Genomic DNA, 13,863 nt, shown 5'->3' with positions numbered 1-13,863 from the left:
GTAATTTTTACATTTCAGAAACAGGACCTGAATGAATGCTGGACTTCTAAACTTTCTAACAGGCACCCAATTCTTTCTGATTAACATTAATAGACCTTTTTAGTCAAATCAGTAACAGAGCACATGTACAAAAAAGCAGTACACAGACAGTACCTAAATTTTCAGTGTTCCTATCTCAATTCAACAATTTAAGCAGAAATAGCCATACCCAAGCACATAATTTAGAGTTTAGGTTACTAGACAATGTAACATAACTCAGAGAAAACTACCAACACCACTTTTCATTTTCAACCAAACCTTAAGATCTTTAGGCTTCTGAGGTCCACATATCCATCACTGTAACTAATGGTGATAGTTAAGCTTTCTTGTTTTACTAGCTGCATATTCTGTCCTTCCAAGATTACTGTAAGACCAGTTTTCACAAGCTCTAATACATGGACAACTGAAGATGAGGTTGGTAAAGAGCAGACAGAAATGTGTATTTCCATCTATACATTTCTATCTACCTACTTCTACAGAAATGTGTATTCCTATCTACCTTTACTACAATCTAGATAATGCAGGAGGTTTCTATTATTCCCAGCTCAAGATAACAACGCTTATTAATGTCTTATTTCTAGTCCAAGAGCTTTCTCCTACCTCAAAATAGTTGCAATCTCTCTCTTTCTGGGAATACAGGACAGGTCACATTATCTAGAGAATCTGTGTTTTGCCTCTGTTTCTTTGGAAACGGGCCAGAAAAATGTTGCCACAGCTAATGAAGGATGGGGGGAGAACATGACTTGGGGACCATTGCTTTGTTCGCTCCTGGCTCCATAGTGCACAGGAGACAAATCTCTTAGCTTATGGAAATTCTTCTTAGCTACATTAATGAGAGGTAGTTATATTCCAAATCCTTCTAGCAGGATGTCTGCATGTGTGGTAGGTAGCCTAAAAGGACTATCAGTATGCTCCGATAGTACGCAAGAATTTCCTGTAAGGATCTAGTTGCTTAAGTTAAACTTCATAATCTGAACCTAACTTGCTCTACGAATAAGCAGCTGAAAAAAATAAGAACATTATTTTTCATGAAATGCAAAAGAGGTATATAATCTCATCAATATGATGTCAAGTGTTTGACGGGTCACAGTGAAACTGTATTTTATAACTATTAAAAGTGGATCATTCTGGACACTTACCTCACTTTTGTGAGGTAATTTAGGCTGTTTTCTGACAAAAACTACTTATAAAATGTGCATTCTTACTACCAATCTTTTTATTGAAAGGTTTCTGAACTTCTATTTTGAAAGATCTTGTAGTAATTGGCAAATAGGATGCAGGGTATGAGACACCGGACTGATCACTCAAAATTCAGCCCTGACTTCAGAGAGTGATCTATATTGGCTTACTCTCAAACACCTTGGAAAACTTGCAAAACAAAAAAAGAAAAACTGAAGATCTGCCAACTTCCTATATTTTTAAGTCTGTATTACCTGTATTGAAGAATAACAATCTGAAATATTTAACAGGCTTAATGATGTAGCTTTACCGATGGATACTACTTCCATAATTTGCTCTTTTCCCACCTATAGAATCATTGTCTATCCCAGCTGGACTAGGTCACATCAGGAAATAATTTATCAGGCACTTAATGTGTTTGTTACCATACCTAGAGTTCATCCACCTTCAGGTAATCAAATAATTTGTTTTCAAATCCAAGCAATTATGACAAATATGCTTTTATTTACTTGGCTACTTCATTAAGACATTTCTATCATTCCTTACACCTGTGGTATGCCATACAATTTGTGCATTGAGGCTTTGTGACCTGACAATCTTAAGAGATTTCAAGCATCTCTGGAGTGTAAACCAACTCTGCTTTGATGAAGACATTATCAGGCTTGAATTATAGGCTTTTTCTGTATTATGCTTCTTGAGCACATAAACAGCATTCAAACAGCAAAAGCAGGAATTAATGGTATAAAGGGGGAAAAATACCATGTGCTGCTCGTCTCTGATCTGCCAGAGTTGCTATGTCCTGCAATTGTTTCCTTTGTTCTTCATTAAGACCCTGTGTCAAAGCTTGGTACCACACAGGGTTACGATTCTGAATTGCTGCAAGAAAAAAAAACACATAAGCAAAAGGAAAGTGTTCATTAAAATGTTCTTTAACTCAAAGCTTACTAACTCATTACCATTTTAATCAGAATAATATTCTGTTTGGGTTACATAAAAGACATTTAAAAACACTAACACAACTTCTGACCTCTTCCCTCCCACCATAAATTAATTCAAGCATCTTCCCCTGCTCTGAAAGTTTAACAATGGCTTCCCCTTTCCAAAGAAAGAACTTGTTCAAAGCACATATTCGAAAGCCTGTTTGGAAGCTTTCAACAGGTTCTAGTTTACAACAGTATACACTAAAATTAAGTTAAAATATAACTTGTTAGCCAGGAAAGGAAATAAAGTTGCTTACTCTGAAAAATTGTTTTAAATATCTGATATTCATCAATAGGGTTGTCTTCATCATCAATAATTGTGGAATAGCCTTCCAAAGCAGTCTCTTCAGCATCATCTTCTTCCCAGTCTTCATCATCTCCGTCTTCACCTGCCTGTTTTGCTAGAATTTCTAGGTATTCTTGACCATCTTCATCAATGTCATCTTCATCACTCCCCAATTCCTCTGAGTTAAATATCACACACACAAAAAAGTTTATCATCTCAAGAATAGTAAGAACGACTCTTCACAAAGATGGCTGATTATGCAGAACAGGCAATGGAACGGAGAACAGTGCAGACTAGGAAAGGGGAAGCTCACTTAACTCCTCGCCTAGTGCCATTAGTCCAGGGAGGGGGGGCAATTCACAAGAACTATCATTTTCAATACAGAGCTAAAACACCAGCAGCTCATGGGACAGCTTGTAATATATAGTCCAAACCGTACAATGGATTAGAAGGATCCCTGGAAACTCCTTCTGCTGACTCTTACCCCTCACTCAAATGGGAAACATGCCCGAGTAATAATTCCTTTCAGCAATGACAGCATCCACACACTAGTTTGATGTGACTTTGAAGAAACTCAGCCTAGGAAGTTAAGTTTTTAAGAGTGACTGGAAAGTAAGTCAGATATGCTTGAAAGTCATTAAAAGATGTCCAATGTTTTCTACCACAGCTTTTGATTTTTGGAATTAGGGAACTTTGAAGAATTCCACAAAGGAACTCTGCATCTCCATCAGAGTAAATGAAAAATACAAAGTAACAGTGATGTTTCAGTTTCCATACCTGTTTCCTCATCTTCTTCAGCTTCATCATCATCATCACTGTCATTTTCGTGCTCTGCATGACAGGCATATGCTCTTTTCAATCCATTAAATAAAAGGATAAAAGCTGGCAGGATCTGGCCAGCAACTTGATTTAAAACCTGTGGTATTTGCTCCAGATCAATAAGAGCACACAAGCCAAGCACACACATCTTTCTATCATGAAGTCTACAAAACAAAAGAGTAAAAAAGTTGCAACTTTTGTTATGATTTACAAGCCTGTAATACAGAGGTGTATCACAGAGAATAATCTTCAAAATTAGAAACACTTACCCCAAGAAACAGTCCACGTCATTAAGCCACTGTGTTATGAAGTGATTGGTGACAGGCTCCACATTATTGGGAAAACGAAGATTTTCCAATGTATTTAATAGTAAATGAGGATTGTAATACAAAGCAGCTATGGCAACCTGGAGGCACATTGTTCGCAGTTCACTTGTTTTCACTTCTCTGGTCAATCTCTCTAATGCAGCTTCCACAAATAAGGGTATGCACTGAAGAGTGAGAACCATTACAAATTTAGTGATCAAAAATAAAATTTTGTAGTTCTGTATTTCACACTAAAGCTGAGAAATGGCATAAAACTACTCTGGCGCATAAACACAGAGGGCATAAAACAGGAATAATTTTTAATTGCCAGAAGTCATATACAAAGATGAAATGAAAAAGTGAAAATATTTTATCTACTCCGAGCACATGGATTTTGTGACATCATGCACAGTAGATGTAATTCCTGGTTCTATATCTTGTGTTTTAAAAATGAAAAACAGAGGAAATATGTACACTAGGAAGTCCAGAAAAATCAACTTAGTCTTTTTTAATATCTACAACAAAGTCAAGAGATATTACTAACATTCCAAGAAAACAGCTATTCAAAGGAACAGTCTCTTCAGAGATGTGACACTGAAAAAAAAAAAAGCTATAGAAGATATTCTTTCAAATAAATTAAAAATTAAAGTTTCCAAGAATCATATCCACAAATATTAAAAAGCTTGCAAAAAAACGTTTAAACAGCTATTATACAGTGCTTGTCATGTACACAGCGGAAGCACACAAATTCATCTCTCAAATTCCAACTTCCATATGTGCATAACAAAGTCCCTGGTTCCTCTATGACATCAACTGGGATTCTAGGAACTTCATTTTCATTCTTATTTATTTCAAGGCTGTTAACTTAACAGACTGAATAGTTTTCATGAAATATTCACTAGAATTAACTTAGAATATAAATAATCGACTTTTAGAATGAAGATGCACCTAAAGCAGTACTCTTCCAGATTCTGGAAAACACTTGAGTTTCGCAGTGTCCCAAATTCTGGAGACAAAGTGTGCAGTAACTATCTCTGCAGTGCTGTTAATTGAGTAGCACTAAAGTAGAACACAAGATTATTAGTCACACTACACAAGCTTCTCAGAACAGAACTCATGTTAATACATAATCAATTCATATTTGAGAATAAAATATTTTTAAAATGTTAGTTATAGCAACCAAAGTTGTTACCAACCTGATCAATGCCACGCCCTTTACACTGAAGAATAATCACTTCTAACAGCTTTGCTGCATGACATTCTGCATCTTCTCCAGCAACTCCTGTAAGGACCTGAAAAATAACAATTAATGTTGACAATATCCCTTCAAGAAGTATTTTCTATATACTGCTTTGCTTTGAAAAGCTAATATAAATTCTCCCGCTCTATTACAATGCTAGCATAAACATCCATCAGTGAAGCAGCCAAATCTACAGCAATGGCACAGTATCACTAGAGACTGAAATGTTGCTGAATGCAGGTAAAACTAATCTACATATACAAATATTCAATAACTCTATGGACGCAGAGCTTACAACAGTAACTGTATAAGCATCAGCTGGCATTTTGCAAAGGTTTATTTCCATACATGTAACAAAAATTTTTCTTACGCATTCGTGTACTGAATTTCATAAAAATGATATTTACAAACTTGGGATATCCAGTGGGAGACCATGCAATACCTAAAACTTCTGTGTTAAAGATTCACTGTGCTCAGCTAATAAAACACTAATCACTAAGAGGTTATAACAGGCTAATTTTCTTTTTTATTTATACAAAATGTTCAAGTACTTAAAATCAGTTTAGTCAGCCTGGTTGCAACTTGTTTTCAAATAAAGGCTGTCAAGAGTTATTCACTATAATATTTAAACATCTTCAAAAGAATTACTCAGGAAATACCATGGGCAGGGCAGCTGACAGTTCATCATAGCTCTTATATAGACACAACACATGATATCCAGAAGTGGAAAACTGAAATCCCCACAGACTACTATTACAGATTATAAAATATTAACACTATCTTATAAAGAATTATTCATTTCCTCACATAGGGCTAACATTCTGGAAAGCTTTGTATTCTACATATTGATTGGATTAAGAAAGCCCAGTTGGCAGCTACCTATAATACACAGGAGCTGAGAAGCTAAGTTAAATACAGAAACACTGCCCAAAAGTGACTGGACTGACAACAACTGCATTCTGGTCCCAGCTTTCATCACTGACTTGGCACAAACTTCGGAAAATAACTTCCTATTTCTATCCCTCTACTTTCCATCCCTACTCCACTTGGTTTAGCTAATAGATTTAAGACCTTTAGCATACAGATGGTATGTGGTATCCTAGCCATAGCAAGGCTACGAACCTCAGATGAAAAAAACCATCCACCTTTTGCAATATGCATACGCCTGTTTTGCGTGCCCATATGCACAAAGTGTATTACACAAAACACACATGCACAAAACTCTGGGTTGTTTAATCCGCTTTTATTGTATATGATTTATTCTTCCCTTTTAGCAAAAGCATATGTCTGAAATTTGATGCAACCTCTTTAGATTTCTCCGCAATAACTTAATAATTCGTGGAATCACAGAGAATGTTAAATAGCATAATGCTTTAAGAGCAGACATCAAAATTCTTCAGTTTCAGTCTGCTGTTGTGGAAAAAAGCACCCAGTTTAACAGTGTATTACTTCAGAGATCACAGGTTTTGTTATCACAAAGGAATCTACTTACCTTCTTGCACATACTGTAGATCATTTCAAGATATTTTGTGTCTGACAGAAGTGTATCTGTATCAACAGTAACATAATTATGCAAGAGAGGCATCATGTCTGTATTAAAAAAAGAATGATCACAGTTAGATATTGTCTGCATGTTTTATTAGACGAGCTGTTAAAATCAGGCTGAAATCTATGTATTAATAAGTTAATTACAGTCTTGCTTAATGTTTGTCAAGATAAGCATGCATCTAGTCATAGATGCCTTAGCAAAACAAGTCTGGTTGCAGCAGCAGCAGAATAAAATACTGCAAGTGTAACCTCACTTCAGTGTTCTCCTAACATTTCAATCAAGATGCAATTCATTGTATGGTTGAAATCGCATATATGAAATCATCTGGCTTTCTGATTTATTTGTATTACTTACCAGTAAAATAATCAAAGCCATCCTGCTGAAAGACTTCAAAAACAAGCGGAAGAAGCTGCCACATTTGTGCAGAAACTTGTTGACAGGTCAGACTATGAGCCAAGGAAAAGATCTCCTCATAGAACTCTAAAACAAACAGAATAGAGGTAAATTTAATGCCAATCGCATACACTTAAAAAAATAAGCCAACAGAAGTACATATACCTAATACATGCTGCTGCAAAACTGTTCCAATCACTTGCAAACAGATCCCTTCCAGCTGCTGGGTAATCTGAAAAAAAGGAGATTTATGACTGTTTTCAATACTTTGGAGTTGAAATTAAACACATTTTCAAATAAAATGACTCAAAGCAGTTTCTATTTACACAATATAGTCTTCTAAAAGCAATTAAAAATTTCTCACATTTTAGACCACTAAATGTGTAAGAGCAGCACTCTTAGCTAAGGGTTTGTAAGATAGCCTTTAATACAAGCTGGTTTTGGAGTATTCTTTGAATATTGGAAGAATCTCATTTTAGGGTATCCTTTAAAAAGAAAAGCCTGACAGTAACCCTATGCAACAGTTCAGTTCCATTAAAACACAGTTAAGTAAATGTATATACATCAAAAGGGTAAGCAATGGAAGTTACAGGAAGTATTTGGTGTTCTGGAAAAGTGAAATTTCAAAACAAAACCAAAACCAAACAAATACCAAGCCACCTCCCAAACCTAGCTTAGGATGTTCACATGGTATGTGGACAAACAGTCTAAGTGCTGGTCTACAGATTCAGACACTCTTCCCAATTAGTATTTATTAGTCCATGGACCAGCTAACAAAACAGTCATTCACCTGTTCAGGGCACTCACCTTGCATAAGGACAAATAAGGGTTGAGTTTCTGGTCTTAGCTATACAGAACAGGATTTGAAACTAACCAGCTAAATACCTTACCTCTTGGAACACTGGGCATCCTGTGTGAGATGTCTCTAAATCTAAGTGTTTACTGATCAACTTTTTACAGTTGAGTTCCTCAGGACTAGCATATCATTACACAAACTTTTCATTTAGATAGCAAGAATCCGCTGACAAAAACAAGTGCATGAAAAGCTTGCTGGGCAGCTTTAGCAACAAGTAAATAAGCCGAACTGGTCCTTGGTTTATTGCATGGCAGCACTGGCTTCTGCCCTTGGGCATTCAGAATTTGTATTATGCTGCTTCCTTAGTAAAGTCTTCAGAACCCCAAGAGTACAGTTTATTACTGAACTATTTAGTCACTAAAAAACTATAATCTATTTATCAAAAAACAGTAGCTGACTTTGTCAAGAGGATTTTAGTCAGCAATAGCATCTTTTGAACAAGCTGTACTCTGGACAGAAGTTAGTCCATTCCGTAAAACAAAACTAAGTAACAAGTTTTCATGACACTGGAGAATTCTACAGTGCAGAATAGGCAGGTTTAAAAAGCCCTACCATTTAGCATAGCCACAACAGCTGTATTTACAGACATTGATTCTGTTGCAGAAAGCAAACTAAGTCAGCAGTCAATGTTCAAAGCTAACTGAAGTTTTATCTATTTTCTTTGAAGGGCAGACCTCATCAAATCAGATGGGTTTTTCCAGATGAGCTGACAGTTCCATCTGTTACAGACAAGTTGCTTCCACCTATTTGAACAAGAACCTGGATTCTTATGAGAAATACTGTGGCAACATTTATGCTCTATAACTACAAGCATTGTGTTAGAAATGTGACCCACTCTGTTACAACTTTGTTGCATGATAAGTACTGCACTGTTTTCTAGTTTAAGATATTTTTGGCTGAAAAGGACACTTTTTCAGATAACAATGTCAGGAACACTGGAAGTACAACAAACTTTCAGTGTCTTGGACAATACATATTAGCTTTAAAGTAATTTTTACTTACTTCCTTGTGATCTTCAACTACACTGAGAAGTGTATCGATAGTATTTAAGATTCCCATTGCTGTCACTGCTTTGTCATCACTGCCCTCTTCATCTGGTCCAGTCTGGATCACCTGGTTAAATGTCATTGCCTGCAAGTAATATCAAAACAACCCATAAATACGTCATTTAACTAGGACATGCTTGGAGATGAAGAACGATGGTGCAAGTCTGGTATTCTACAAAATTTAAGGACGACTTCTGCTAGAAAAAGTGTATGAATATTAGAGGGTGACTACTCCATTCCAGAGTTTGTTTTCAAGACTGATAAAATTTGAATGTTAAGCCATTTGAGCTGTCATCCTTTATCCATTCATGAATAAAATGACATTACTTTCCATGCAAAAGAATACATTTCCTACAAGTAAGTTTTTCTGACACAAGGTTTAATTGGTAGCGGAACTAGACTGGACCACTTTGCAGGCATTCCCAGAGAGGACATGCAAACAATTTAGTTGTAACTTCAAGGCAAGGGCCTTTAATAGGGAAGCACTGACCTGACCTCTGCTTTTGAAACCATTAGTACAACTTGCTAGATATCTCCATTCCAGCTCTGAATTTCTCCTGCAGATGCCATTTTATTTTCACATTACATACAACATAACATTATTTTCACACCAAATTTTTTATTAAAAATCTGCTCTTTAATTTCCCATTTTAAAACAGAAAACCTAAGTCACATTGTAGAGACTACCTAAAATGTGCTACCAAAATTCATTATTAACACTACCAGGAGAAAATATGTCCAAAGATTTCTCAAACATTTCTACAATCATTCTTAGAAATTTCTGTTTAGTTCAAGCGATGAAGCCACTTCTGAGAAAAAACTGTCTAAACGTAGAAGAAAATTACTTGTATCAATGCACTTAAGCAGACTGGAGTAACAACAGATATTAATCAATGGACAACTACCTTAGTTTTAAATACCAATCTTTCACGTATTAAACATCTTCCTAAGTCACCAGAAAGTCTTACCAAATGTTGTGTCATTTCTACTGCAATTGGGGTAACTTCTTCACTATATTCACAGATCATCTTCTGAATCACATTAGTAAGATCATCATTTTCAGTCTCTCTTATAATATGAAGTAAAGCTTGCATTACAGGTCTAATGAATGGAGTAATATATTCTTTAGCTGTAAAACAAATGGAAATATTTGAATTAACATTCTTACAAAACTACAGTATCAGTATTAAGAAAGTCAATATATACTTCTTTAATATTTAGTGCTTTGGCATTAACATACCAAAATGTGGGTAGTATAAATCATTATAGCAATACTAACATTCAGAGTATTCTTTAATAAAAATGTATACCAAGGTGATCACAACTGAAGTATGAAAACCAGAGTTCTACACTCTTTATGGAATGCAAGACTACTTATCAAGGCAAATTTTGATTGAACAGGAACGGGTACATATGCCTTTTTGTCAAATTAGCCAAAGTATTTGATATAGAATTTATGTTTGCTTTGTGGCTTTTATGCCAGCTTCAGGAATACTAAGCAATGTAAAGCCTGGCACGATAAAGACAACTTTAAAAAAAAAAAAAAAAATTTTAACATGAATGAATGTATGCCAAGACAGAGATGCTTATATTGCCACTGTATTTCTGATTCAACGAGTAGGTACTGTAAAACTGGATTTATTGTACCATGAAATTGTGACAATGTTATTTATGAAAAATATAAAATTTTCTGGCTGGAAAATTACAGTAAGTGATTACAAATTACAATTGCAAGAAGTAAATTAACATCAGGAAAGAAGAGAACAAGTCTCACTGAACATCGCAATATTAATACCCATTCCATTAAAGCTTGTTGTAGCTTTAAGAAAAGAGGGCTACCTTTTTCCTGATTACTGATCAGAACTTGAAGTGCTATTGCAGCCTCCACTTTCACAGGCATTTCCCTATCATCTATCAGACACCGTCTTGTGAGTTCTAAGGCTGTCTGGAGATTCTGGTCACTCTTAAATTTGACTTCACAAAAATAATGAAGAACCCAACAAGCCTGAAAAAAAGACATTGAACAAATTCATAGTTACGAAACCTACAAACAGGATTATCAACTAGTTGTATACCCATACCTACACGAATTATTAAATCTGAAGTACAATTACTGTTGAATAAAGATACTGTAAAACTTTTTTTAACAGATGAAGATGTTAGAGAGTGTGGAGGCTGGCCAGTGGGAGGCTTGTCTTTCAGACATCACTAGACCAGTACTATGATCTCAAGTTCATCTTTGGCCACAGGTTTTGTGTGAGCAGTACAGTCTAAATGCAAAACACAAATAGACCATACCACCAGACACAGATGGAAAACTATGCACACAATTCTGCAGCCATTTTAGAACTACACAGTAGCTATCTATAATCATACATAAAGACTGATACTAAATTTTGTGCTTATTTCAGAGATTATCACAGAAAAGGTGCAGAAAGGAGTACATTTGTTAGAGGGAAAAACTTAAAGAGTATTCCTGAACTCTTCAGTTGGAACAGTGTGTCTTAATAGTAAATCTTACACTTTCTTACCCGTGCTCTCATGTAACCCAGCTCACTGCTGAAGAGAGGGAACACATGATTCTGCAACATATATTCCATCTGATCTTTATATATCTTCTTCTGTCAGAATATGAATAGAAACACATCAGTTTAAAACTTTATATAAAAATGCATTTCTAATCCAGTAAAAAAGTCACAAGTGTGAACAGCATAACAAACCCCTCACTTTTAACTTCCCCCTTTATTAAAGTCCATTAAGCAACAATGAAATCCCGTATTAGCAATTAAACTTGGATCCTACTTTTAAAATTTTCAGTCAAAATAGTGACACTTTTTTTCCTGTCATTTTTTGACTCCTATAAAAAACCTTTGCTTGGCAATACATTACTCTAGTATCAAAAGCAAAAGTAGTCAGGGAAATTTCTCAGAGCTGTGGTCCAAATACAAGTCCATGCCCTGCCTCTTTTTTGCTACCATTCTAATTGAGCAAGGTTGCTAATTTCACTTTATTTTTTCTCTTCTACACACAGAAAAGATCTCACTAAATCAACAGCCTCTCCCTGGATGGATTTTTTTTTTCCTTTCTTCCACAAAAAAGGGAATGTAGTTAAGTGTAGCACAAGAAAAGTTGTAGCAATTCTTACTAGAAGCAGAGAACTTCAAGGAACTTAAAACAATAATCTGAACTTGAACACGACCTAATAAAACTTCTGTAATTAAGCTGGCAACAACACCAAAACAATTAAGTTCAACAGCTTTAAAAACAACTGGCACTGATTCAAAAACTTGTAAACTCAAAGAGCTATTCTCATTTCTTCTGAGACAGTATATGTGAAAGAAAGGAAAGGAGGAAAAAAAAAAAAGAACCAGAAGAACCACCAGATTTGTTATGCTTACTTTTAGAAGAATTTCAGCCAAAGAACCGATCATATGTAAAGCACCATCTTTCTTACGAGGGTCAGCATTTGGCTCCGTAAGGATCTGATAACAAAAGCCCATTGTCTTCTGCAAGACCTAGATTACATGTAAGGTTAGTCAAAGTATTTCAATCAATCATCTCAGGTACCATTCTCAGTGCTCTGAAATGTTTAAATCTAATAATCTGCTCCAAGTCTGGAACTGGGTAATGTTTTATGTCTTTGTTATAAACACACAACATTCTTGATAGATAGGTCGTAGGGGAATTGGCAAATACAAAAATCACAAATAGATCAGTGCAAAATAAATTTGAGAGAAATGATAAATTTTAGTGTACTATGATATGACAGAGAGCAGAGAAGTAAAACTCTTATTAGTAGTTCTTTCAGCAAATGGAGACTATAAACTAAATCTACTTAACATTGTATTGAAGTAAAATGCTTGAATAGTTTACCTCTTTCCTTTTACTACATGATGTAAACAATAATGTCTGAGCAGCAGTTGTTGGAGAAATGAAGTCTTCAAATACATCTATTAAGTAAACATATAACAGCTATAAATTTTTATCCTTTACTACAGTTCATGATCCTAATGTAATGTAATGATTTAATATGAAACAAAAGAGAAAAAAATTTCCTTTTTTTCCAGGTGGTTAATCATGCTTTCTTACTACAGATGTTCCAAGACCAAAAACCAGTAACATATGGTTGGAGATTCCCGATATGTATGTTTCACCTTTTTTGTGATCACTGGCTCTACATGTCTAATTTGAAATTGTATGTCTTCCTTATTTTTAAGATAAATCTTTTGTAACAGTAGAAGCAGACACAGCAGTCAATTTTTAACATATATTCTATTTGCTGTACAGGTAAGCATACATAATTGAGTTAAAAATGCTCAGTTTCTTATTTTTCTGCAGAAGAGGATTATCAGAGCCTTGTACAGTATCTGTACTGTTTACAGGTCTGCCTTTGACCTGAGGGATAAGAAACTCCCAAACCCATCAAAATTCCTTGTTCTAGCCACATAAAAGTCCTAGTGGAGGGAAGAATTTGTTCAGGAAGTATGAAGTATCTTCTTTCTTCCCCAGCCTGAAAGGACTGCATAGACTTAATAGTAAGCGCCAACAACAAAGTAGCAAGCCACAGGAGGTGAAATTAGAAAAGTCTGGAATGCTAGGCTTACTTCATAACGTCATTTACCATTACAGTAAATCTGTTCTGTACTGTGCCACGTGTGAAATTACTTAAGATAGTAAAAACTCCAGGGCCTGAAATAATAGCTGTGGTAAAGCATAAACTTTTAATAACATTAAACTTACATAATTATTGTTAGCAAAACCTGGACAATTTGACTTAAACCAAAAACTTTGTAACTGTCAAAATTAGCTACTTTTTCAAGTGCAGAAACGCCTGTGTCATTGTTGACTGTCATATGTTATCTGTCATTTCCACCAGTATAACCAAAAGTTAACTATATGAAGTTATATTATTTGGCTAATACAAACTGTTTGGGTTTTTTTCCCCTTTTAAAGATTAAAGCCATCTCTATTTTCACAAAAAACTACAAAAAATCCCATCTTCGTGTGAAGTCATATTTTAACATCAGTAGATTTCATATTCTCACCAAATTTCATGCGAATATATTCATACGGATCTTCTTGCCAAAGCTCTTCATCAGCATCTGTATAGCACATCAATGGAAAAATAACATCTTGGATAATTCCCTGCAACAAAGAAAAAGTTGAAAACA

At 35.1% G+C, this 13,863-nt stretch overlaps 1 protein-coding gene and 1 non-coding gene across 2 annotated transcripts in view; both read right to left on the bottom strand.

The window, feature by feature from the left end:
- IPO7 (importin 7) overlaps positions 1-13,863 on the bottom strand; it is a 38,629-nt gene that overhangs the window by 3,252 nt on the left and 21,514 nt on the right. The window contains exons 10-24 of the mRNA XM_030038741.2: positions 13,738-13,837; positions 12,566-12,642; positions 12,091-12,207; positions 11,224-11,313; positions 10,532-10,697; positions 9,661-9,821; positions 8,649-8,777; positions 6,956-7,022; positions 6,752-6,877; positions 6,341-6,438; positions 4,805-4,900; positions 3,573-3,793; positions 3,262-3,467; positions 2,456-2,662; positions 1,978-2,094 (exon numbers count right to left, since the gene is read on the bottom strand). Of these exons, the coding sequence (XP_029894601.1) occupies positions 1,978-2,094; positions 2,456-2,662; positions 3,262-3,467; positions 3,573-3,793; positions 4,805-4,900; positions 6,341-6,438; positions 6,752-6,877; positions 6,956-7,022; positions 8,649-8,777; positions 9,661-9,821; positions 10,532-10,697; positions 11,224-11,313; positions 12,091-12,207; positions 12,566-12,642; positions 13,738-13,837 (1,978 nt within the window). The remainder of the gene's footprint in view (positions 1-1,977; positions 2,095-2,455; positions 2,663-3,261; positions 3,468-3,572; positions 3,794-4,804; positions 4,901-6,340; positions 6,439-6,751; positions 6,878-6,955; positions 7,023-8,648; positions 8,778-9,660; positions 9,822-10,531; positions 10,698-11,223; positions 11,314-12,090; positions 12,208-12,565; positions 12,643-13,737; positions 13,838-13,863) is intronic.
- Positions 10,847-11,028, bottom strand: LOC115352239. Its single transcript, XR_003927040.1, has one exon. It is a non-coding gene; the product is annotated as a small nucleolar RNA SNORA23 (small nucleolar RNA).

This window comes from Aquila chrysaetos, chromosome 16 (genome assembly GCF_900496995.4).
Source record: "Aquila chrysaetos chrysaetos chromosome 16, bAquChr1.4, whole genome shotgun sequence".
In the NCBI taxonomy this organism is placed as follows: Eukaryota; Metazoa; Chordata; class Aves; order Accipitriformes; family Accipitridae; genus Aquila; species Aquila chrysaetos.
This window is presented reverse-complemented; position numbering and strand designations above follow the sequence as displayed.